The sequence below is a fragment of the Acomys minous genome, assembly GCF_964271855.1.
Source record: "Acomys minous genome assembly, chromosome: 6".
NCBI lineage: Eukaryota > Metazoa > Chordata > Mammalia > Rodentia > Muridae > Acomys > Acomys minous.
The window spans coordinates 82,379,856-82,405,196 of NC_140487.1; the positions used below are offsets into that span (position 1 = coordinate 82,379,856).

At 42.9% G+C, this 25,341-nt stretch overlaps 1 protein-coding gene across 11 annotated transcripts in view; it reads left to right on the plus strand.

Annotated features, from left to right (window-relative positions):
• SGIP1 (SH3GL interacting endocytic adaptor 1) overlaps positions 1–25,341 on the plus strand; it is a 186,488-nt gene that overhangs the window by 146,533 nt on the left and 14,614 nt on the right. For 6 of the 11 annotated variants that reach the window (XM_084786181.1, XM_084786184.1, XM_084786185.1 and 3 more), the window contains 3 exons: positions 4,335–4,400; positions 5,324–5,383; positions 24,486–24,597. In XM_084786181.1, the coding sequence (XP_084642307.1) occupies positions 4,335–4,400; positions 5,324–5,383; positions 24,486–24,597 (238 nt within the window). The remainder of the gene's footprint in view (positions 1–4,334; positions 4,401–5,323; positions 5,384–24,485; positions 24,598–25,341) is intronic. The other 5 variants (XM_084786187.1, XM_084786189.1, XM_084786182.1 and 2 more) reach the window with 2 other exon arrangements.

The following is a 25,341-nucleotide window of genomic DNA, read 5'->3' on the forward strand; positions in this document are numbered from 1 at the left end:
CGAACTCACAGAGATCCACCTGGCTCTGCCTCCCAGAGTGCTGGGATAACAGGCATGTGCCACTGCATCAGGCAAAAAGTACACTTCTTGAAAAAGTACACTTTTTGTTTGTTTTTGAAGTTGATTTGTTTTGTTTTGGGGGTTTTTGTTTTGTTTTGTTGGTGTTTTGGGTTTTGTTTTTATTTTTTATATCTGAGGTTGACAAATATAGGCATTGGCAATGGGATACTTGAGAAATTTTTTAACATTGCTTTTCAGTGATGTATGATCAATTTTCCCTGGGTAGTGGGGGGGGGGGATGTCATTATCATTTTCAGCAAATGCTCCTGTACCTCTCTGTGTACACTGTGATGGAAGTGAAGGGTTGAGAATGGCCACTCCGAGGGTGGCTCCCCACCATCACCACCTCCCATCTTCTCCCATGCCTCACAACTGCATGCTGTCTGACCAGGAGCGCTCCTGTCCCACTTTCCCTGTGTGAACTTACGCTCCCCCACCCCACCCCCCACCCCACCCACCCACCCCACCCCCCGACTCTTGGAACTGCCCTCCAGTTCTGTAAACCAGCTGCCCATCCTGCACTGCTTGGGGGACTCATTCACTCAGCTCGATAAATCCCTGCTGCCACTTCCGGAAGAGCGCACCGTGGAATCCCCACTCAAGAAGGAGCTAGGTAAAGCCGGAAGCTCCTCTAGAGAAAAGCTGCCGTTTTGTCAGAACAAGTGAGGGTGTGCCTGGAGGGACCACAGAGGGGATTTCAGCTCTATCATATATCCTATACTTTAAGCCAGACCATCCAGCCTCATCCATCACACGCACGCACTTATGCACACCTTCAAGTTTGGGTTAAATTAATAAATTAAAATACAGCCACTTCCCCAATTTCATGGGATTTTTTTTTTTTGCCTTTTGCTTTTTTAAGATAGTCATACGCTTCCCAGCTCATGTAATTTCTTAACAGACTGATTTTTAATATTATCTATGTATCTGTATTTGCTCCTTATCTGCATCAGATAAGACAATTTGGGACTTCCTGGTTTTCAGTCTATAGTATTAGTATTAGCTCATTTCTCTCTGATTCTTTGTTTTTGATCATTTTTGTAATAACTAACCCTCTTCCCCATCTCATTAGTCTCCTTGATTTCGGCAGTCATTTGCCCAAATCCTGTCCTAACGTTAGGCTTTCTCAAGTTTATTCATTACAATACCCTCCACTTGATCAGCTTTGTTGGGCAAAGGAGGCATTAAAGTGAGCTGCCACTCACTCTGCCTCCCATGGGCCGTCCAGCATGTTCTTTCAGCTCACTGTAATTCATGGAGGAAACTGGACACAGGGAATCGGGACTGTGCCTTGCTGCAGAAATCTCCAATTACAGCCAGCAGCATCGGTCCTCATCCATACCTGGTGTATGTTCTTTCAAGAGGAACCGCAAAGGGTTGAAAAATGGGCACAAGTAGGAAGCTGGTCACAGTGCTTCCTTCATGGCGCACCTTCATCTACTCTGTTAGGTTCTACTTTCTTGACTTGGCTTCATTTGCCCCCTTAAGTCCTCACCACCTGGTCTTTATTCCTTTCAGCTTCCGGTCACATGACAGCCATTTCTCTCTGAAGTAACTCCACTGCTTAATGACAAGTCACTGTAAACAGTGGATTGGGGATGGTTTAAAATTGATAGCAAGTTCCTTAAATTGGTAGATGAGCAGCCCTCTGGGGCCGTTGCCTGTCATTTCCTGGGCCCTTGGTAGTATTCTTTGATCTTAAAGTCATACATGAAGGAAAATTTTTGGAGCAAGTCTATGCCACATTTGGTAGTGCATGAAGCCAAGGCAGGGTGAGTCACAAGGTTCTCGACTTACAGAGTGAGACCCTGTTCCCAACAATAAAAATAATAGCAAATCTGAACTCTCCACACAGTAATTCATATAAGGAAATGTCCGTAAAGAACTTTCAGTATATTTTTACAGGAGTTAGTTATGATTCTAGAGTAGTGAACCCAATACAGCAGGAGAAGATAGATATTTCTGTGCTATCATTACCCTAAAATAATGAAAGTTCTTACATAACTGTATGGGTTTTTTTTAACTTAAGAATTCCTCTCTTTTTAAAGTACCCGTTATTTTTTATATGTCAGGGCAAAACTTTTTTTTTCCTGTACTAAGTGTGTGATATACCCCAATTCTAGACAGCTAAGAGTGTCAAAGGATGGATGCACATCTGGAAGGAAGGAAATACAGTGATAACTCATGTGCTAGAAAGTGCCCATAGGACCTGCCCTATACGATTTAGGTGAGGGATACCCCTACTGATAGTAATGGAATAAGGAAAGTGTCTTAAGTTGTAAGAATCAGCTGAGACCTAGCAGAAGAGATAGCGGAGCCTTATCTCTCCTTGCAGACACCCAGCTCATTACTTGCTTCTTATTTCCACGAGTGCGAGAAGTTTCGTGTCCCTCTGTTTGTCTGCTTAGATGTTTGTAAAAACAGTTCTTCGAATGCCACTGCGAAATGATAGCGGCTTTGCTTACTTCCCCGTTAACTATAATCCTTCCCTGGCAATCATGCACTGTGATTTGTGTCTTTAATGTGGCAGGAATGTGTAACAAGTGAAAAGTAAGAGTCTGTAGGTAACAAAATAAGTGCCAGATGGACTTTGATGTTTCCTTTGGTCCATGATGTGAGTAAAAGTGACTAATTCTAAGTAATGAAACATAAAATATGTCCTCCAATGGGAGTAGCAATTCTACATTTTATAAGCTTTGGGGGCGGCATATTCATTCCAAGCTAGTCTGAATAGAATAAAAGATACTGGGTTTGTGAAGCATCTATGTCTGTATGTCCATCTGACGGAGTCAGCGGAGCTCCCCTGAGTCATCCCACCGTCCCACCATTAGCTGTGAGTACAGCTAAGCACTGAGAGCTAACATCCTGGAGCCTGGCACTGGAGAAATGGTTCAGTGCTCAAAGACTCTAGTTCCCAGGAATCCAATGCCCTCTTCTGGCCTCTGAAGGCACCAACACATCTGTGGTGCACAGACGTACATGCAAGCAGAACACCCATACATACAAAAATATGTTAATTAACTAGTTAATGTAGTTAAAAGGAGCTTTCTGTTCTTCCAAAGAGCCCAAGATGAGTTCTAAACAAACTTAGTTCATCAGATAATACACAACTCTAGTGACAACTTCAGAGAATCCAGTGTTCTCTTCCAGACTCCTTGGGCACAAGCATGGACTTGCCCCCGACACACACACACACACACACACACACACACACACACACAAACTCACACAGGCACATTCACACACATTCATGTACACACTCATACACATACTCACGCACAAACACACTCACACACATATTCACACTCGTACTCACATTCACATACACACATTTATTTTTTTACCTTAGAACCTAAAGAGTTGAAAAAGAAAAGTTCTCCTGCCACACACTCTAAGTCTAGGCAGCAAGTTAATAGAATAACTTGCAGAAGCATCACTGTGTATGAAATATTTGTTGGATCCTAATTTATGTCCTTCACTTCTCTGCAGTTAGGACAGATTTCTCCATTACTAAGGTTTAGTAACATCTTTAAAACATGCAGCATTATTTTTTGATATCATAAGTTAAAAAAAATAGTTTCTTGTGTTCGTAGTTTGGTAAGAAGAGGGACTGGGTAAATCTGAAGCAGTTGACATTCTGGGTCTCTGCTCATAAAGCTGTGACCGACTCCCAAAGATGTTTAGCCGCAATTGGAAGTATGCTCAAAGACACCTGTCTGACACCGCTGTCCAGATCAGTGGTCCTTAACTGTCAAAGGCAGCCACAGGTGCATTAAAACGCCACAGTTCATGAAGGAACCCTGGACTCATACTGCTGCTTTGTGCTCAGGGTAAGAGCTCACTCCTTTCTACCTGGAGAAATGGATATGCCAGGTGCTCTTGTTGAGATTTCGGGGCTATGCAGCCTTCGTGTTGATGGGCCTATGTCTGGCCCCTTGAAAACTGCACTGGAGGGAAGTATTCATGCAGAAATCAATTATTAGTAATAGCCCCCTGAGAAGGCAGGACATAAGTCCTCAGGCCCTGAAGCTGACTTCCACCACACTGACAGATGCTAAACCCTGACTTTTGTTATTCAGGCTCTCCTCATAGGATCATCTCAAATAAGTTCGTCAGTTTCCATCTTCATCTTAATCCCAATGTCGTACTTAAGTTATTTCCTTTTGCCATGAAAATCATCCCTGCCTTGGTCAGTCAACTGTGCTTCTCGGTTTCCTTTGGAATTTGTATTTGTGTTTTTGTTTTCCATTCGTTTATGTTTCTTTGGTTTGTAGTGTCAGAAGATGATGTTTTTTATGACAAACTGCCCTCGTTTGAAAGGCGCTGTGACACGCCTGCAGGTATGGTGTTAGCCCAGTGATCCCTAGATACTTAGATTTGGTCCAAATCCAAGCCATTTTTCCATCTGAATGCTGGAAGCTTCATGGACATGCTCCTCACCTCATGAGTCCCAGTGCCTCTCAGATACGCACCCTGTACATGCCCCACCCACCCCGGAACTCGTGCCACTGAATTGATTTTAAGTGGACATAGTATAAAGCAGCAGGTTGCATGACAGTTCCTCAGAGAAAGGGCTCAAACCAGGTGAGACGTCATTGCTGTGTGAATTTTCAGAGGAAGAAATGATTTAAGTACCCAGAATCTGTCAACTGCTTTCTAATTTAACACTTAATGAAGCACCACTGGAAGGTCCCTATTCTCTTTGGTACAGAAGTAAAGGATGCCTAAGGTGATTCCCGTAGAGGGATGGATGGGAGATCTCTGACATCATCTGCGAACTTTAAACCGATAAGCAATGCTGTTGTCATTTAAAAAGCCAAGCAAATGTCGCCTCTAAACAGCAACCCCAAGTTTATCAATGTGTTAACAAGCAAGGGGATGGCATTGAAAAGGAAAAGGATACAGCCATTGCTGAATGAAAGTTTGCCCAAATTAATGCGGTTAAAATATGCTGACACCCCTGCATGGCCAGGAAGACATCCGCTCCATGCACACAAGTGCCTAGCCTCAAGCTGCCTATGCGTGTCCATTCCTTCGCCTCCATAGCTTTGATTGTGTCTTGTTTGCTCAATTAAAAACAAAAAGCCAAAAAATCTCTAGACTGGCAGCCTTCCCTTTTCCCTGCACGCTAACGGTCTGCAGCCAGCCCTCCACCCTTCCCTGTAGTGAGGTTAATTACCTGCTCTGTGACTCACTCACGTCATGTCCTTCTCTCTCCCTTTCCCTTAACCCTCCCTTCCCGCTTCAACTCCTGGCCAAACAGAGAATGAACAGCCTTCCCTCGTTTGGTTTGACAGAGGAAAGTTTTATTTGACTTTTGAAGGTAAGTAGAGCATAGCATACCAGACTCTTGATTTATAGTCTCCTTCTTCTTCCTTTGTTGTTTTTACTCTCATTTTAAAATTCCCAGTTTTCCTCAAAATTTTCTGGTCTTGCTTTCTCCATTTAAAAAATGCTATGGCTACTCGGAAAGCATCAAGTACTAAAAGCATTTCATGAATTTGGTTTGTATTATATGTTCTTCAATTTTTCACATTGAACAAATTAAAGCTGATTTACAGTTAATGTTGCTTACTTAATTAACGGTGGCCAATTAAAAGCAAAACAAAAACAGAACCTTCTTTGGCTAAGGAACTTGACTCTGTCAACCAGGCTCTTGCCTAATCCTTTTGCAAGTGTGTGTGGCAAACTTGAGCACGTTTGGGGGGTGTGATTACAAGTAGCAAGTTTAAAAAACTGGCATCCAGAGACAGAATCCAGTCCTGGAAATTGTAAGCGTGTGTGTGTGTGTGTGTGTGTGTGTGTGTGTGTGTGTGTGTGTGTGTCTGAGTGTGTGTGGGTGTGAGTGTGTGTGGGTGTGAGTGTGTGTGTGTTTGTGTGTGTGAGTGTGTGTGTGTGTGAGTGTTGTGTGTCTGTGTATGTGTGAGTATGTGTGTGTGTTTGTGTGTGTGAGTGTATGTGTGTGTGAGTGTGTGTGTGTGAGTGTGTGTGTGTGTGTGTGTGTGTGTGTGTGTGTGTGTGTGTGTGTGTGTATGTTCCAGTGGGCAGTCAGAGAAACAGAGGTGACAACGAGTATTTTGGGTAGGTTTGACCTGCACCTTCAGAAACTACAACTGCAATGACTACAGTAAAGTAGGCAGTTACTGCTGAACTTGCCATTCTAGCCGGTTAAGAGAAACACGTAAAACTGGTATCAAGTTTCTAAGCGGCAATGCTTGGCCATTTGCCATGCTCTCCACCAGGGGCTGGCACTCTTCTGTTCTGTGTTTAACTTCAAACTCATCTTCAAAGGCTGCACACTGGATTCAGTAGCAAGATTAAACTACCAGTGGGAGGGAATTTAGTATTTCACCCAGCTAATCAGCTGATTTTTTTGCATACTTATCAGAGAAGGTCCCACTTTGCATAATTATAAATAGTGAAATTTATGCCATGGTGAAAAGTTAGTAAAAGAAAATTACAATAATACATGTATGTAGTTTTTTCTCTCTCTAGAACTGAATATCAATATTGAACTTTTTGTTGTGCTTGATGACAACAGGAACTTGAGTCTGTATGTTTTAAAAATTAGAATGGCTGAAATATATGAATGTGTGAAACATAAGATCCTGCATGCAAATTTTACCCAATAGAGAATTTTCCTTGCAAGATGGGACCCCTTAACAGAGAGTAGCTGGCACAGCTGCAGGAAACATGGTCTGATCTCAGGCCTTTCTGGTGCCCTAAGGTCTCTTCCCAGCATGAACCAAGACGAGGTCCTAAGTGATTTCCTGAGAAAACGCCTTTTTCCCATGTGCCTTTATCACCGAAGCCATTAGCTTTGTAACAAGAAAGATGCCGTGCCCACAGACATGTGGCTGCCTAAATTTTCTTTCTGAAATGAAAGGGTCCAAGTGATATTGCTGGCCTAAAGGACTCTTGTAAGCCCAGCACACAGAGCCAGGTGCATTTGAGGCCAGTCAGGGCCAGTAGTAAGCTCCATGCGGCAGAGAACCTGTCCAACACCAACCAAACAAAAAATAGCCACGTCCATCAGTAGAGCGACAGAAGCAGCTGCTTCGGGGTAGGTTGGAGGCTAGCGCACACAGAAAACAGGCATCTGGACCTGCCAAGGCTCTCTCATTCAACTCGGCCAGTGGCAAAATTAACCAATGCAACAGAGCATCCTAGGTATAGATCAGTTCCTGGATGTTTTTGCCTCGAGAAACCTGAAAAAATCGCAAAAGTTACTCCCTTTTTGTCATGATAAAATGATTTTGTCATGATAAAAAGAAATTGTTGCATGGTTTAACACCTTAAGAAAAAGACCCTCACCTTAATGCTTATACTCCAAGAAAACATCCAACATGTTCGTCGTTTTGTTTGTTTTTCAGAGTCTTTAGGCCGTTCGTGTTACTCACATTTATTTTTACTAATAATGCGTCCTTCCATGTTTCATCCAGAGAATGAAGGACACGCAGGTTCTCATGTCAAAATCTTCACTTGTCCTAAGTAGCTTTTCACTGATTTCCTGACTTCGAAATAACGTTTTTGTAGCGTTTAGAACTTCGCTGTTCATTATTTGTTCTTGATCATGGTTTAGGAATCTAAGGTCTCTCAGTCGACGTTTGAGTCATTGAGCATCCGGGGAAGTAACTGGTGAACGTTGCCCAGTGAACGTAGTTTGAAGTGACATGAAGTACCTCACGCTTGTTAACAAATGACCTAAAGACCTTAGACGGGCTTCTAAATCACAGTGTTTCCAGACATAGCCAGTGCTTCTAAAAATATCCTTTATATTTGACTAGAAAGTTTAATAGATTTTAACATTGGGCTTATTAAGAAAATGATTGAAATACTAGTAACTTTTTGAACTCAGCTGAAAGAAAACCCTGGATCTGGGAATAGGGCTCTGTTGTTAAAGACAGTATGACACAAGTATGAGGGCCTAGCAGCCACCTAAGAACCCAGGCACCACGGTTCGCACTGCAGTCGCAGAACTGTGGAGGTAGAAACAGGAGGATCCCAGGAGTGACTGGCTGGTCAGACTCGCCAGCTGGGGAGCTGCAGGTTCAACAAGAGACCATACCTCAAAAGCAAGGCACAGAGGAAGTGAGGAAGATACCTCTGGCCTTTGCCATATGCACACATGCCACACACGTACACATGTGGGCACACACCTGCACATACATGCACACACACAAACATACATACACGTATGTCTGGCTGCTGCGGCCATCATGAATCCTCAGGTGGAAGGGAATGATATTTCCATGACAAATCACTGTGCCTGGTGGATATTTCAATTCTGGAATACTTTTTATGTGAAGATGTTTCCAAAAAATGCACTGCCTCTCTCCTTGGATAGCTTTTTAAACTATAAAACCACCTTTCATTTGGTGGTGAAAATCAAACAACAGAAACCCTTGGCTTGCTATCGTGAGTTTTCTTGTGCCTCGGGCCATCTTCATGAGCCGGGCCACGCCATCCTCTGTGACGCTGCACACTGCTCTTCCTCCCGTTGCCATGGCATCCTTAGCACCCACTCCCTACAAGCACAGCCTGTACTGCGGAACTCAGACTCACTTCCCTAACTGAACCCCAGCTCTCTAGGAACCAGCACTTCTCTGAAGCAGTTCCCACAGAATATTCTTCACTTTCCTGTGGGCCATAGGCCATGGGGCTGAGTCCGCCTTAAATTCTCACAGGCCTGCTTGGCTTGTCAAAACCTCCTGACCGTAGACAGCAGTCACTTGCGCATCAATCTGACCACTATACTGGTTTCCCTCATTATTGTCGCTGACTGCCGACATGAGGGCCTCCCTCTGCATTTAGATGTATGCTTGAGGCAACTGGGAACCCCCTCCTAAACATCTCCTCAATCATCATCCCTAACAGGTTCTGTGGGGACATCCCATACCATACATGATCTCCAGTGCCCCTTCAGTTCCTTCAGCCCCAATCTGTTCCCTTTCCTCTACTTGGCATCCGCACTGTAGAAACAGTGCTTCCTGGCAGGGTCCAGAGCAACCATCTCATAACTAAAACTTGTCCTGCACCTTAGATACTAGCAACTGTGTTGAGCAGTGATTCTCTCCTTCAACAGCATCTGTTGAGCACCAAATGCATGCAAGGGCTCTGTTGACCATTCCACACTAGCAAAGAAAGCTAAAGCATCCGTGTACAGGGCTTACACTGTAGCATGCAGCAAAAAACGAGAGAAATAAATAGCAAATCTAGTATGGAGATGGTAATGAGTTCGATATGAAACATAAAACACGGAGGAGGCTGGAGCATGTTGGGAGAAGAGGGAATAAAGCAGCTGGCACAGGAGCTCTCACTGTGTGCGAAGCACTTCTGTGCTCTCATTTCAGCTACACAAGTCTCTATTGTAGAAAATGAGATTTGGGTAACAGCGGTTTCAATTCCAGCTGCCTTGTGGGAGACGCCCTGCCCCTCCCCCTCAGCTCGCAGTACACACAGTCTCAACTGCAAAGCGGGAGCGTGAGGGGCATGATGGGGGGATGAGGGCTGGGGGGGGGTTGCCTCAACCCAGCCCTCCACCTTGTTCAATCCCAGACACAATTTGCCCGCTGCTCACTGAAGCAGCCTCTCCCTCCCCCACCCCCACCCCCCACCCCAGGCTGACTCTGCCCACCAGCCCAGTCCTCTCTATTCAGATTTTTTTTTCTATAACCAGATTAGACCCCAGAGAGTGAAAATGTGTTTCTGGAAAGGCCTTAGTCATCTCTGCAATAAAAGACATTCTTAGCTCTCTGGATTTGTTGTTATCTCTGTGAAACAGCACTCTTAAGTGTCTGACCAACTTGCACATGCTTTTTAATGTCCCTAATTGATCCCTGTTAAGTCATAATCACATACAGAAACCATTCACCCCCCCTCGGTCTGTCTGTCTGTCTGTCTGTCTGTCTCTTGTGGTTCTAGGGATTGAACCCAAAGCTTCACAACCCCTAGGCAAGTGCTCTGTCACCAAGCTACACCCCAGCCTCACTCACTTCTCTTTACACAGATATGTATTAAGAACTTGTAAGAGTTTGGAAAGTCTCAAAAATGTTTTGTGTCGCAAAGTTTCTCATTACCTCACTTGGGAGTCATTCAAGAAGGGAAAATGGAAAGGCACGGGCAGTTTTCTGGAAAGCACTTGCTTTACTAAATGCCTCATGTTCTTCAGGCGGAAGGTGTCCTCCAAATGTGTCTCCCCACTCAGGTCCTTTCCCACAATGACACATTAATGAGTACGCTGCAAAACTCAGGATAGCGAAACTCTGCAGGGACAGAAAAGACAGGAATTCCAGCCAGCCTCCCCATTCAGAAGAAAAGCATAGTCCTCGCCCTCCTGGGGTTCTCTGTGTTGACTGTGGTGTGCATAGGAATGACAATCCTTTCAACTACTAACGAAGCTCACACAGGGCTTGCTTCCTTGTTTTAACATACTAAATCTGTCTGAAAGATTAAAGTGCAAGTGAAACCTGCAAAATGTGCTGCGAGGGAAATCTGCCCAGGATTTAGATTGTCCCATTTTTCTCTTCTTAGTAAACTTGTTGCCTGGCTCTGAAAATCCCTCAGCAAGAACATGGAGATGTTGACTCGTTCTTGCTCTTTGAAAACATCACCCTACCTCACTCGTGTTTAGTGTAACACAGAGACAGAATGGGCAGTCGGAGAATGTGCCCTGTTCATCTTGTTTGAACAAGATGCCTAGGCCAAATATGGGGGTGGCGTGGGGGTGCTGCTAGGGAAGGCATGAATGGCCAAAACTCATGGCAGAGCCTCTCTGATTAAATAGTTGTGAAAAGACTTAGGGCTTGATAGCTGCCTCCTCCCCCTCCTCCTCCTCCTCTTCCTACTCCTCTTCCTCTTCTTCTTCTTCTTCTTCATCGTCGTCGTCCTCTTTTTTAATTGATAGCTTCTGTACCAAGTGTATTGCCAGGTAGGACATACCTGGATAGTGAAATAGTGAATCACTTAGTACTGTTATTATTATTATTATTATTATTATTATTATTATTATTATTATTATTTTAGCATATCTAGATACTATCTAATCTGCAAGATTTTGTGGATAACCCCGTGGCACAGTTCACTTCTGAGCTAACCCTCCAATACCGCAGCTCCGGTTGCACATACCACCACCTAAAGTGTTGCTCATGCTATTCATGTGTCAAGCAGTGTGTCTCAGAGGTGCAGGAATTTGGGGAACTTCTTCGAGATGACGCAAAGTCAGTGATTAGATCCATTCATAGGGATTATTGTTACCTAAGTCTCTGTTGGGCCCCACAAGACCTTGAGGGTTTACTGTCACTTGGTCTTTGTTTTGTAAACTTCAAAGCGTGAAGGATGAGAGCCATGCAGCAGGACAATGAAGAAAACCCAACAAAAGCAACCATCCTTTGTTTATTAAAGTATTGCACCACCTGGAAGGGTTTGGTTTTGTTTTTTAATTATTTGGACTTTGAAGTTGTGTTCAGATTGAGTCAAGAAATAATTAAGAGAAGTGACTACCAAAAGGTGCTGGACCTCAGCACCATGTCTTCTAGATTCTGGTATTTTCCTTCTGTCTGATGACCTGTTAGCTCCCTGTTGGTTGCTAAGCCAGCATCCTCTTGTGTCTCCATCAGAATCAGCCCTGTGGTGCATTTCCCCCTTTTTAGGACCATGATGGTCCCTGAGCTGTGTCGCACTCAAAAGAAACTGAGTGTAATCCAGCAGGTTGAAAATATGCCCAAAGCTGGGGCTGGAGAGATGGCTCAGAGGTTAAGGGCACAGTCTGCTCTTCCAAAGGTCCTGAGTTCAATTCCCAGCAAGCACATGATGGCTCACAACCATCTGTAATGAGATCTGATGCTGTCTTCTGGCCTGCAGGTGTACATGCAGATAGAGCACGTATACATTAAATAAGTAAATAAATAGAAAAGATATGCCCAAAGCAAGAGACCTTCTGCTTTCCTGAATATGGAAACTTCCACCACTCACAGGAGAGATGAACCCCATCCCCCTCCATCACCACCCTCCAGTGCGCATCACACTTGCCGGGGTGCAGAGTCAACTGTAGATCAGGAAGCGCACAAACCCGTAAGCCCTAGAAGAAGGGCTGCTTCCTGGAGAGAACCTGAAACATGAGTTCACCCCTTCCCTAGGCCAGGGAGAAGGGAAGAGCCCATGGTTAATAGACCAGAGAGGCTAAAGAAGATTCCCTCGCCTGTCCCTTCCCTCTCCCGTGACTCTTCTTGGCTAAAAGTCTCCGTGTTGGAAATATGAAGATCAAACAAAATGGCGTCTGCCTTCTAGAACTGCGCAAACACCAGAAATGTAGCACTTCTCATAAGGCGGGTATTAGCAGAAGCAGGGGAGAGTGGCAGAGCCCTAGAGAAGCACAAGGTGTTAACTGAGAGAACTCTGGGACATCTTAGAGGACAAGGGACTTGCCCCAGCAAGTCCTGGTTAGAGAACCAGGATTCAGAAAGCCAAGTGCCCTCCCTGGTCTGAGCGAGGACCCTGAACAGAGCTGAGATGAGAAACACCTGGCTTGTACTCAGCAATGCTAAACCCTGGGCAAGTGATGGATGTTTGAGGAGATGATGGGCCAAGTAGCTCAAGATAGTATTCTGAAGTGTGTTGGCTGCTTGGAAGAAGAATCTGAGGTGCCATCCCTGCACATGGTGACTTTTAAGGATCTTTTGAGGAGAGAAAATGGCATCTTTGACTTTTAGACTTAGAGTCAGACAAAGGTTAGATGGGCAGTCCAGGCGACCGGAATGGACTGACCTAACACTACCATCACGATCCGAAAAGGACGATTGAAGTAGCAACATTCCATTCCTAATGGTATGGGAGAAAAGAGGGAAGGCTGAGTCCGCCTTCAGTTAAGGAGCCATTGACGACAGCCACACACCCCAGCCCTGCCAAGTGTCATTTGTTCTCAGAAGCTAAGCGGGCTCCTGCCTGGTTAGTACTTGGATGAAAGACCCAGAGTCCGTTGTTAATCAGGAGGAAGAAATCAACAACAGTGATACGATCAGGAATACGGACTGTGCAGCACCCATTGAGGATAAGCCCAAGAGGAAATGGGCTGTAAAAGCCTGGGAGCAGTCTGCCCGGAGTGAAGGGCTCTGGAGCCACAGACAGAAAGGTTTAGAGAAGGAAGCCACATTGGAAGTTGCTCCATTATGCTTTTCTTTTAAAAAAAAAAAAGTGATTAATTTTGAAAGAGCCATTCAAGAGTTATGTTTTTGTAGAAACTATTAATGCCCTTGATGCCTCACTGTCTTCTCTGTGATGTTTGCCCACGCCTGGGGCAATGTCCAAAGCCAGGGCCGTTCTACGTGTAACAGCCTGACCACTGGAGAGGACAGCTCAAGGAGAGAACCGCCAGCTTCACGGCTGTCCCTGCAAGTACAAGTTAACCTGGGAATTATGGGCTGTTTCCTTCCCTTTACTCCTGCTACCCGTCAGCACTTCAGCACTCTCCTGAGTGTGTATCCTTCTCTGTTACATGGGAATACTTTATTCCTGCTGTTTCTCCCTTCTGACTCTCACACACGAACACTCTAAGCTGCACAAGAGACTGAGGGAATGTGTGTATTTCTTTGCCCACATCAAACAAAAATGAAATGATTCACAGAAAGTTTAAAAATAATTGAGTATTGAATTGTGTGTCTATCTTATATAATCCTTCCTTTTTGTTTTCCATGTATCAGGAGCTCTTGAGCAAAACAAAAACTAACTTCAGTTAATCTTAGGGGCCTATGAGTGATGCTGAAGGACTTGGACAGGCAATCTTACAGAATTTAACTAGCATACCTCCTTAAGGTAGATTCAGCATGCAAATGCCTGCTAGCTTGCTCCAGTTATATCTTGTAAAAGGATTCTTTGTGTGGGTTCCCAAAATTAATTCTAACGGAAGCGTATTTACTAATGGCTTTCACGTTTACTAACTGTTCTAGGTGGGCATCTGGCAGGGAGGACAATGATCACATCTGTAGGACTTGGCTTTGGTGCTTTGCACCATTATTACATTATTATTATATCAACATTATAATAGCTGTGCTCATTCAGCCTTAGCTTATTATCTACCGAGTACCCGCTATGCGCACAGACACCTGAAAGCTACTGGGATCCAGCACTCAGTAAGGACAGCATGCCCAGTGCATAGAAGCCAGACATCAAATGAAGAGTGACATCACCATGTAAAGAATATTATTAAGGAGTCAGAGTGCTTTGGAGACATCCATCAGTGTCCTATCCTGTGCTTTCCACTAACCGAAGAGGGCAATGGAGGCAATCCTGATTTAAGTCTACGAAGGCTTCTCTGAATACTATTACGTGTTGTTGTGTTAGCAGCAGTCTGATATGTGGTCACAGGCTATATGTATATGTTACTGTAACCGTAAGCTGATTTTATCTTAGATATTAGAAAGGAAAGCCCCATTAATTTGTATCACTGAGCTTTGTAACACATATTTATGCATCCATATATACAACTACATATATAAGAAGTGAAATATGTATTTTATATCTGAAAGAGGGAGGGCTCTGTGGTGTGTGTGTGTGTGTGTGTGTGTGTGTGTGTGTGTGTGTGTGTGGTACAAGTACTGTTTAGGTTTTGTAATAAACATTTGGGGTCAGAGCTATATCCTAAGCACAATGTGTTATAACCTAAGTCTTGCATTCTTGCTCTGGAAACTGAATAATAATGTCACCTTTCTTATGACACCATGGTCAGGATGCAAGCGCAGCCATGGGTTCACCGTGGATGCAAAGCCTTCAGTAAATCCCGCTTTTACTACCACTGTCTAACCTCGTATATCCCTGGCTTGTGACATGGCGGTCTCTGTGTCAATTTCGCCTGCTCTTGAGAATGTTCTAGCATCTCAGGCTTCTACATAAGCCATCCCACAATGTGATTGCCCCAGCGGCTGCCTGACTTTCCCTTCTATGAACAAGCATTTTTTTTTTGTCCTTTGGTGCTTATGGAGCAAGAGGATGACTGGACACATAGTGCCATTCCCCTCTGCACCCACCTCCACCAGAGACGATCCTTAAAGCTGACTTGAGACTAGTAGTTTAGCTGGTAGTGCGCTCTTGTGCCAAGGCTGCTGGGAGACCTTGCAAGAAAACTGTTTTTGTATCGTCCGTTTGTAAACTATGGCATTTAGCAGATTTGACAAATAATTTCAAACCTCCCCAAAAGAAAATTGAGGGGACGAAAGCAGTGGTTCTGAGCCTGCATCAGACGATGGCTGGCTAATCATCTCGGTAGCTTTTATTTTTCCTATGAGTCTTTTAGGAAAGACTGGCCACAATCTTAGGTTGTATATTTCCATAACAAAATAGTCTTTTAAGGGCTAAAGGTAGGCCTCAGCAGCTGACTACATGTCTAGCATGAATGAATCCTAGCACTACAAAAGGAAAAAAGAAAAAGAAAAGCCTCCTTTATGAACTCTAGCTACCCTAGAAAGGAGATGTGATAGAAATCAGTCGGGGAGGTGTGTTAGTATATGAAGAGATGCAGAGACTCGGGAGAATTTCACACACACACACACACACACACACACACACACCAGTCCAGTGATGCATTTCCTTATTTACTTGATGCCATGCCGGCTTAACAGATTTTGAAATGCAGATTAAGCTTACATATAGACAGTGGCAGACACTAACCAACAGTGGCAGACAATACCTAAGCCACTTGTCTTCCACACACCCACCAGAAAGCAAATATAAGCCTCAGATATCTGAATCTTGACTGGCACCAACCCTTACTTATTAACCCAGTGGTTTGATTTTGTTAAAAAAAATATATATATAATCTTGACTTTGCATGCCTTTATGCATCCATAGCTTAATTTTACAGTATATATAAAAAACACTCCAGAATTTTGGCTGTATTCATTTTTCCAAGTTTATTTCTAAGTTTCTGCAATGCAAACAGCTTCCCTGAAAATCAACCAGGAGTTTTTGAAAGTTACTGTTTTAATACAATTTAATAAAGTTTCTGTTTTAAGTATTATTCCATAATGCCCATCAATCAGCCTATTTGCCTCAGCTTTTAAAACTACACAATTTAGATTCCAAAGAAGGTATACAGCCATATATACAAGGCAGTCTTCTGCGTAACCTAAATTTTCACATTCTTACTGCATCAAAGCATAACTTTTTTTTCTTTTCCAAATGTTTTCAAAGGAACTGAAGTTCTGATGTATTAAAAGTCAGTCAGACACAGGAAGGGAAATATCCCTGAGATGCATTCCCACTTGCAGGCAAAAATAGTGGTGACAAGTGCCCTGTGCACGGGTGCGGCTTTTCTTTTGATATCAATTATGAGATATGTCCTGTTGAAATGTTTCCAGAGCTGTTTTTTTTATATTGAGGGTAATCTTACATAAATTTTAATCCAAGCTGAACGTGCAATTCCTCTGTAAACCTCTCAGTAGCCTTAAAATCTGTTACGGTTCCTGAGTACGTCCATGTACACCCACATGTAAATCTAACCCTTTCCGCCCACAAATGTTAATACCTCATTACAAAAAGAGAAGCATACCAAGGGGAGCAACAATTTTAAAAGTAAACACAAAGTAACTAGGCAAAACCTGGCACAAATTTTAGAAAGATAAATGTATCTCACAATCAGAACAGAGCTCCTCCTGTTAAGGCCTGGGTGTGTCTTTCCCTCCCCACTGGCGTCTTAAACCACCTCCAAATGGAGGCAAGAAATGGCTCTATAAAAACTCTTGATTCTTAACTTTCTTTTGGCACTTGATTTAAAAAAAAAAAAAGGAAGGAAGGAAGGAAGGAAGAACAAACTGTCCCTAAGTTAGCTTTGGCTGGGGGCTGGTTGGTTTTTTGAGACAGGGTTTCTCTGTGTTATCTTGGCTGTCCTGGACTCGCTTTGCAGACCAGGCTGGCCTCGAACTCACAGCGATCTGCCTGCCTCTGCCTCCTGAGTGCTGGGATTAAAGGCGTGAGTTACCACGCCCAGCTTTTAAGTTAGCTTTCTTTAGTGACAGCGACAGGCCCTGTGGTCTGGTTTGCTACATATGCTCCTTTCCCTGGCTCACTCCATCATCAGAGTCTGCATCGGAGCGTCTCCCTCACCCTCCTGACTTAGCCCAGAATCCTACTGCCCACTGCATGTTACTCAAAGAGCCCAGCACTCTGCAATCTGAGTCTCCCCTGTCAGTCTTTCTCTTGGTGTCTTTCTTCCGTTTTGGAGAAACTATAATCTAAGCGGACAAGTTCTGATATCACTCCCTTGCTGTCTCTCCAGCAACGTACACACTCGCTTTAGCGGTTTCAGAGCATCTGATGCACCCACACTTGTCCCTTATTAGTGTTTGTTTAGGTTGCTGCCTTTTTCCAACACTGTGGAGTCAGAGCCTTAAACCTTATATACTTGTCTCCTCCTGTTAGCTGCTGAGTCTTTCTGTTTTCTTTCATATGTTAGGCCATTCCCTGCTTTCTCCTAGCTAGGTATAAGAATCATTTGCCTTCAACCTGCAGCAGGCCTGATGGAACCACTAGTTGTTGTCATAGTACCCAGGAATCGCTGCTAATTGGCCCAGTTGGCCCTTCTAGGGATAGCACAGAGATGTCCTCAGATGCCACATCAGATGCTCTCCCAATCTGAGTTACGTGCTCATGGCATCATGAAAGAAGGACATGATATCCAGGCAGGTCTGCCTCCCAGCTCCACCCTTTTTCCTTGCTGAATGTCTGTCCTGATGCCATTGACAGACTTAGAACAGGCGGGGGAGTCATGGTGGCGCATGCCTTTAATCCCAGCACTTGGGAGGCAGAGATAGGCAGACCACTGTGAGTTCGAGGCCAGCCTGATCTACAAAGTGAGTTCAGGACAGTCAAGGCTACCAGAGAAACAATGTCTCGGGGGAAAAACAAAGATAGAAAGAAAGAAAAGAAAGAAAGAGAAAGAAAGAAAAAGGTTCATTTAGAGTTATACATGTTGACATGCCATCCTGAAACAGTGAAAATTTGACTTCTACCTTTCTTTTTTTTTTCCTCTTGTATACATTTTTTATTAATTTATTCTTATTACATCTCAATAGTTATCCCATCCCGTGTATCCTCCCATTCCTCCCTCCCTCCTATTTTCCCCTTAAACCTCTGGAACTAATAATATGTTCAGCAAAGTTACAAGATAAAAATATTAATTATTAAGAAATTATTTTTAATGAAAATAATTACCAGAAATGACCAAATTAAAATTATAAAATGTGTAACTAATTTAATTGTATTTTAAACAATTAAAATATTATCACATTATCTAAGCAAACATGTTAATCAATTCATATAAAATTAAATTTGTATATTCTCAATAATAAAAGTGAAGCTAGTGATTTAATACATTCTATTTTATGAATAATAAAGTTGTGTCTAAGAAAGAAAGAAAGAAAGAAAGAAAGAAAGAAAGAAAGAAAGACTTAGAACCTGTTTTATCACTTATAAAAGAATGATACTTATCCTGCAAATGTCTTGTGAAATTAAGAGTAGAGCATTAGCTAAGCAATATAGTTGAAGAGTAGAAGGCCAGCCTAACATACCAGAGGCTCTGGTTTTGATCCCCCGCACAGCCTATATAGGGTGGGGCTGTGGCACACAACCTGTAATCAAAGATACTCCAGAGGTGGGATCTTGAAGGGTAATTAATCTGAATCCATCCTCCACATCAGCCACCTTGAGGCCCACCCACCTGGGCTAAACTTACCCCATCTCAGTCAGTAACTACACTTAAGACTGTTTACCCTTTCAAAGCATATAAGCAACATAAATTTATATTATCATTTGGAGTTGGGAGTTATTGAAGAGCAGAGATAAGAGCTACAATAATAAATACCACACCTACCTTAAATCTTTTGTGAGCTAACAGCAATATAATGATTGTAGTAACCTCATGCCCTTCTTCGCTGCAGTTCCATTCCCATGTCCTGTAAGCTCCATGAAGGGAGGGCCATGCCTCTCGCATCCCTGTGTATCTCTCAGTCCCTAGCACAATGCCTAATGGTTTCAGAAACTCACATTTGAATGAAAGGTTCTTTCATTCATTATAAACATTATATTCTGTTTAATTTAATAAAACAAACATGATTTCAAACAACTTGCATATCCTATCATGATACATATACTTTGCATAATACAAATGCTTTATTTTGCAATGTAAAGCAACACACTAGGCACCTACTGATAATGCGAAGTTATACATGGATGCATAAAAACAGTCAAGAAAACCAGTTGAGGGATGAAAGGAATCTCCAAAAACCTTTGTACCGAAATCCTCAAGCCTCCCCTTGACTTCTACCTAAAAGTCTATTTTATTCAAAGACTGAGCTGTACTTTTACAATCTTACCAATGTTCACCATGACAAAACCATGGCAGCAAAAGCACAGTGCCGCAGTAAGGATTTCAAAAATGCTGCCTCTAGTGGGGAGCGCAAATGGTCAGTGTGCTGTCTTCACTGATGCTGTTTTGAAGATGAGGAAACTGAGTCACAGTGAAATCAAATACTGTGTCCCTAGTGGAAGCCAAGACTTCCCACCTGGGTGGATATGACTGTGGAGCCCAGGCTTCCTTTGTTAGTGTTGTGGTCACACCCCCTCACTTGGCGGTTCACCTTGTGGTCACCTAAGCATCTGCGGTGGACCACTGTTTATGCCCTCATTGCATGCACGAACACCTCGTTTTTCATTTGTTTATGTCTTGATATACTTGTGTCCCCTCCACGATCTTGTACACAGCAGAGTCTCTGTATGTATGACAGACACTCGACCCTCCAGTGAAGTGACACTATTTCAGAGCATCCGTTCTCTGTTAGTTCTCATGGTAACAACCTTAAATACGTGCAAACCACCCCACAGCATAGGATCAAAAGCCTAGAGCACACTATTCATTAGAGAAGTAGAGGTAACAGACTTGTCAATACTATTTTCTTGCAGATTTGTCATCTTAAGGGCGGGAGCCATGCTCAGCGGCTAAGAGCACTGACTGTTCTTCCAAAGGTCCTGAGTTCAATTCCCAGCAACCACATGTTGGCTCACAACCATCTATAATGTGATTCGGTGCCTTCTTCTGGTGTGCAAGAACACACGCAGGCATAATACTGTATACATAGTAAATAAATAAATCTTTAAAAATTTTTTGATCCTTGAGTCATAGGACAATACCATTTTAGATATTTTTTAAGTTGTAAAGCTTTTCTTAATTCTATTGGCCCGTAACTTTGGCTTTCTCACTATCATTTGGATGGGGGACACAGAAGAGTCACTTACAACCAGCCATGTTGAACATGACCTCCATGTGATAAAAGCTGGCACTCTTCATAATTAAAAATGGTCTACATTTAGTTTGACTGTACAACTCTACAGGAATAAATTATTTTATCTTCAGGAAATAATGCAAAGGAAAAAGATTAAACAATAGATAGATAAATTTAGATTAAGACCTAGAAATGACCTAATATTTTTAATGGTTTATGGCATAATAAGTAACTGTTAGAAATTATATACAGAGGAGATTGTGATGACCAAAAAAATGTAAAATAATAAAATACAAAATTCTCTATTCATTGCAAAGTACAACTGTAAAGGATTTAGAATTGGCAATTGTACATCTTTTAATGTAAAGGGGTTCTCTGTAAATATTTATCTTATATTTGTTCCTGCTTTTGTGGCTTTATTGATCAAATCCTTAGGGATGGTTGCAGTGTCCAAAAACTGGACGTAGCAAGAGGACAAGACTGTAGGGGGCAGTGAGAGGAACTGGGTGATAGAAAGAGGTTAGAACTGTGTTAGAGCCTTTCCACCATCACGGTCCAGAGTTTGGTGTAACTGCTGAAGCCTTCCTGGTGCCTTCTCATGAGCTATAGCACAAAGCACACACTAAACAAAAGACAGTGACGCCACCACATTAACAACATGCATTGATGCAGCCCAGACCCAGAAACAGAGGGAAATCCAGCTAAACCACCCAGTTAGGTTTATTTTTTCCACATACTCATCTACCAAGCTAGGTTTTTTCCCCCAAATCTACAATTGTTTAACTTGTTTCAATGTTATTGTTTTGTTTTAGACCTTCAGGCAGACTCAGTGTGTCATCCAGGCTGCCCACAGCTTGCCATCCTCCCGTTTCAGCCTCTTTCATACTGGGAGTATGGAAACACGCCATGATGCCAAGAGTGCTTGGCAGTTTGCCAATCTTAATATATAGATATTTCTTACTTATTTTTGCTATCTTTATCATCAGTGTCAGCTCAGAATCCCAAACTTAAAAAAAAAATTCTATACTTTAGTGGAAACAATGACCTCCAGGCTGTGAGGAATCCCTTTCTCAGAAAGTGAGGCAGAAAAGTGACTGAAGAAGACTGTGATGTCAACCTCTGGTCTCTACATGCACAAGGCAAGCGAGTGCGCGTGCGCACACACACACACACATACATACATACACACACACACACACACACACACACACACACACACACAGAGTTTGAAACAAGTTTCCTCCTGCACGTAATTATCTCCCTCCTTAAATTATGCATACACTACAGCTAACATGATCTAAATATAGAACACCTCCCGAAGGCCCCATATCAAACACCTCATTTATTAGGGAAGGGTTCTAATCTCAGTTCCAGGAACCCTGAATCCCTCAAAGATTCAATACCCCTACGCCAAATTGTATGTATGTACACTGTGCTCTGAAGCATATCAAGAGATTTTCATACAGATTCTCAAAAGAGAATTATTTTAGTGTGCATTTTCATTTATAAAGATAAAATTCCCAAAATGTTTGTATAAAACTCTCCATCACTTAATTCCTAACCATTCATTTGGGTTTGGGTTGTTTTTTTTGTTTTTGTTTTTGTTTTTTGTTTGTTTTTTATTTTTTTCTTACACCAAAATTTTAAAACATTTGTTGAATTATTCTATTTGGTTATAGATTTGCTTTACTAACTCACCAAACTCCCAAGTTCCAATGACACTGAAATCATGATCTTGCCATAACAGCTAGCAACCTCGCCCCTCTCCAGTCTGGCCCTCCATTGCCATCTGCTAGGGAAGCCATTGTATTCCAGGACTTATTACTCTATAAACATCTGAACTAATGAGGAAGCGAATGAATTGAGCAACGCTATTACAAAATCATTTCTTCCATTTATCATTACTTTGTTATCTATAAATGTATGTAAACATCACTTTTCTCAGATCCAGCAATGGATGACTGCACGTGCTCTTAAGGAAAGGCTGCCAAGATCTTGGTTCTATTTGAGGAGGTCTGCAAGGTCCAAGGCATACACACTCCATTGACTGCAATAGTTTTCTTACCCCAAATGACCCTCTAATTACCCACTTAGCTGGCAAAATAATATAAAGTTCTCAGAACCTAAATTTTGAATTCACACATACTTTAGTACCAGTCTTAAAATGTTCGCATACCAGCTAGACAAGACTATGTAAGTTGTAGAAACTCTTTGAGCTTTAGTCCTGTATAATTGGTTTACTGTTATTGTGACAAAATATTTAAGATATTCAACTTAGGGACCAGAGAGATGTCACTAGCTGCTATACTGAGGGCCCAGGTTCCATTCCCAGCACTCATAAGGCAGCTCACAACTGTCTGTAACTCCAGTTCCAGGGGATCCAACACCCTTACATAGACATGCAGGCAAAACACCAATGCACATGAAATAAATGTTTTTAATTTAAAGATATTCAACCTAAAAGGCAGAAATGTTTATGTGGGATGACAATTCCTTGGCCCTGTGCTGTGGGCCTATGGTGGTACAGTATATAATGTCAGAAATACGTGATGGAGGAGGCATGCTCACCTCATGCTAGCCAAGAGCAAAGACTTATATAGGAAAGGGTTAGAGTCTCAATATCTCTTGCAACGATATACTGCCAAGGACTTACATTCCTTCCATGTGACTTCTGCATCCTAGGGGTTTCACCATCCCCTGGCTGTGCTGCAGGCTGGGAGCCATGCCTGTAATATATGGGTGGTCTGCTAAATGATTAGCTTGCTTATTACTTACATAAGGCACATAGTAAGTAAATACTGGAGGGAGGGGCTGGTGTGAATGATAAAGGCGATGGGGAGTCTGATGCTGAGTATGAGAATGGCGAGGACCACACGGAGAACGACTACGGTCACCATGGTGAACAGTGGTGAAAACTCCAGGGAACAAAGGCCATGGTTAACTTGAGCATCTTCAGTATCTACACTAGAGCCCGAGACACGATGCTAACAAATAAGTGTTAACCCGATGATCTCCTTCCAAGTACAAGATACTAAGAGCTGAACGAAGATAGGAAAAAAAAAGGTGGGGGAGGGGGGTTGTCATGAGCTAGAATGAACAGGAAAGGTCCAGTTGAAGATACGCAAACGATGGATTTACACCAATGCTGGTGGCAAATGCCAGAAGAGAAGGGGACTAAACACCTTTGGTAGAAAAGTGAAGCAGTGAGCTCGTAGTCATACGTACGGAATACTGTTAAGTACGTATGACTAAAGGCAGCAAACTAAACTTGATGCTTTTAAAGCTACTCATCACAGCAAATCAATGTAATTAAATGTTTCTTACAGATAAACCGTGCAGTATGATGATAAAAATACAAGCTACTCGAAAGCAAATCTAGATTTGGATTTTGCTTTACTGCTTCAACAGTAAATAGCATCATCTCTGACAAGGCTCTTGAAACTTCCTCTTCCTCTTCTGGAAAATGTGACTTTCCCCTGCCTGTCTCACAGGCTAAGGGGAAGGGGAGCAAAGCACCTCAGGGTAGACACGCGTTGCCTCGCCTGGCACATAGCAGGCGATGAACACACAGACACTGATATAGCCAAGGGTGTGAGTGGCGTGTCCTTGTGTGTGTGCCACACCAACGTGTACCCTTTGGTGCCATATGTTTCAGGCAAGGAGCTTGGCCTCGTTGAATCTGAGAGCAGCTGAGCTTTTAAAGATGGAAATGATGCAGAGAAGGGCTGGGAGCTATGTAGCCCCACTGGGCTATCTCTCCCGAATGAAGGAATGCAGTTTTCAGTCTGAGCACTTGATTGGTGGGGTGTTCTAATGGGAAACAGGAAACTAACACCTCTGTTAACCACCTGCCACACAAACTGTCATGCAAACACTGCCTCCTGCTTTATGCAGAATGCTTATAAACCCCTGTGACTTTGTTACTTGCTTGGATTTTCTTCTGTAGTGAAATAACTGAACCAATGTCAAGTGTGTGTGTCTATTAACCAGCCAAATATTTCCTCTTAAATACTTGTGCTCTAAGTCGAACCCAGCTACTGTGTAATCACGTTGTTAGTGAGAGTCACACACCCCGAAATCCTTTAGTGAGCTCTAGTTCCATATATTTGTGCCTTTTACATAAGCCTCAAATAAATGGAAGTATTTCATCTCACACAGGTTCTTCCAGGGGACCCAGTCCCCTAACAATGGGGGCCCAGGACACCCTCCCAGTGGCGGCAGCATTCACGGAAACTGTCAATGCCTACTTCAAAGGAGCAGATCCAAGCAAGTAAGCCCTGGATAAGACCGACTGCCTTCTTGAACCCTGTTCTATATAGTGGGGGTGGTGGGGTGGGATGGGGTGGGGCAGGGTGGAGGACACTGTAAACGCTTCTGAGAAAGAGCCCATAAATTCTAAAACTTCTCAGAAATTATAGTGCATATCCTTAAAAAAAAAAGCCCCACTATGTAGCCCTGGCCAGTCTGCGGCTGGCTATTTAGAGCAGTGTGGCTTTGAACTCACAGAGATCTGTCTGCCTCTACCTCCCATGCACTGGCATTAAAGCCGTGAACCACATCTTATGTGTACACACGCAGCTCTCAACACTCTGAAACAAATGTAATCCTGACTCCAGACTGTTGACAGGAGCTACTAATCCGTCCTGCACACCAAACACTTGCAGCACACTACTGCCAAGTGTGTCATTAGTTTAATTCTGGGCCTGAGTTCCATCAATAAACAAGCAGAAACCTACGTGACAGATGCACCGCTCTTAGCTTTTGATTGTTTATTTGTTTTCACTCACAATAGCAGGGCTTTAAAAAAAATCTTACAATCTAAGACAAGAGGATCGAGAAGCAATAGATGTGCTTATGGACAACAGTACAAAGTTTATTAGGCAGTGGGAATTAAATATAATTGGAGGAATACCTTTCAAGTGGGAATTCACATGGCCAAGTTTTGAGTCCTCTTTCCCCTCCTGAAACACTATTTCAGAGAGTCTATCCCTACTAATACTCTTCCAGCTGCAAA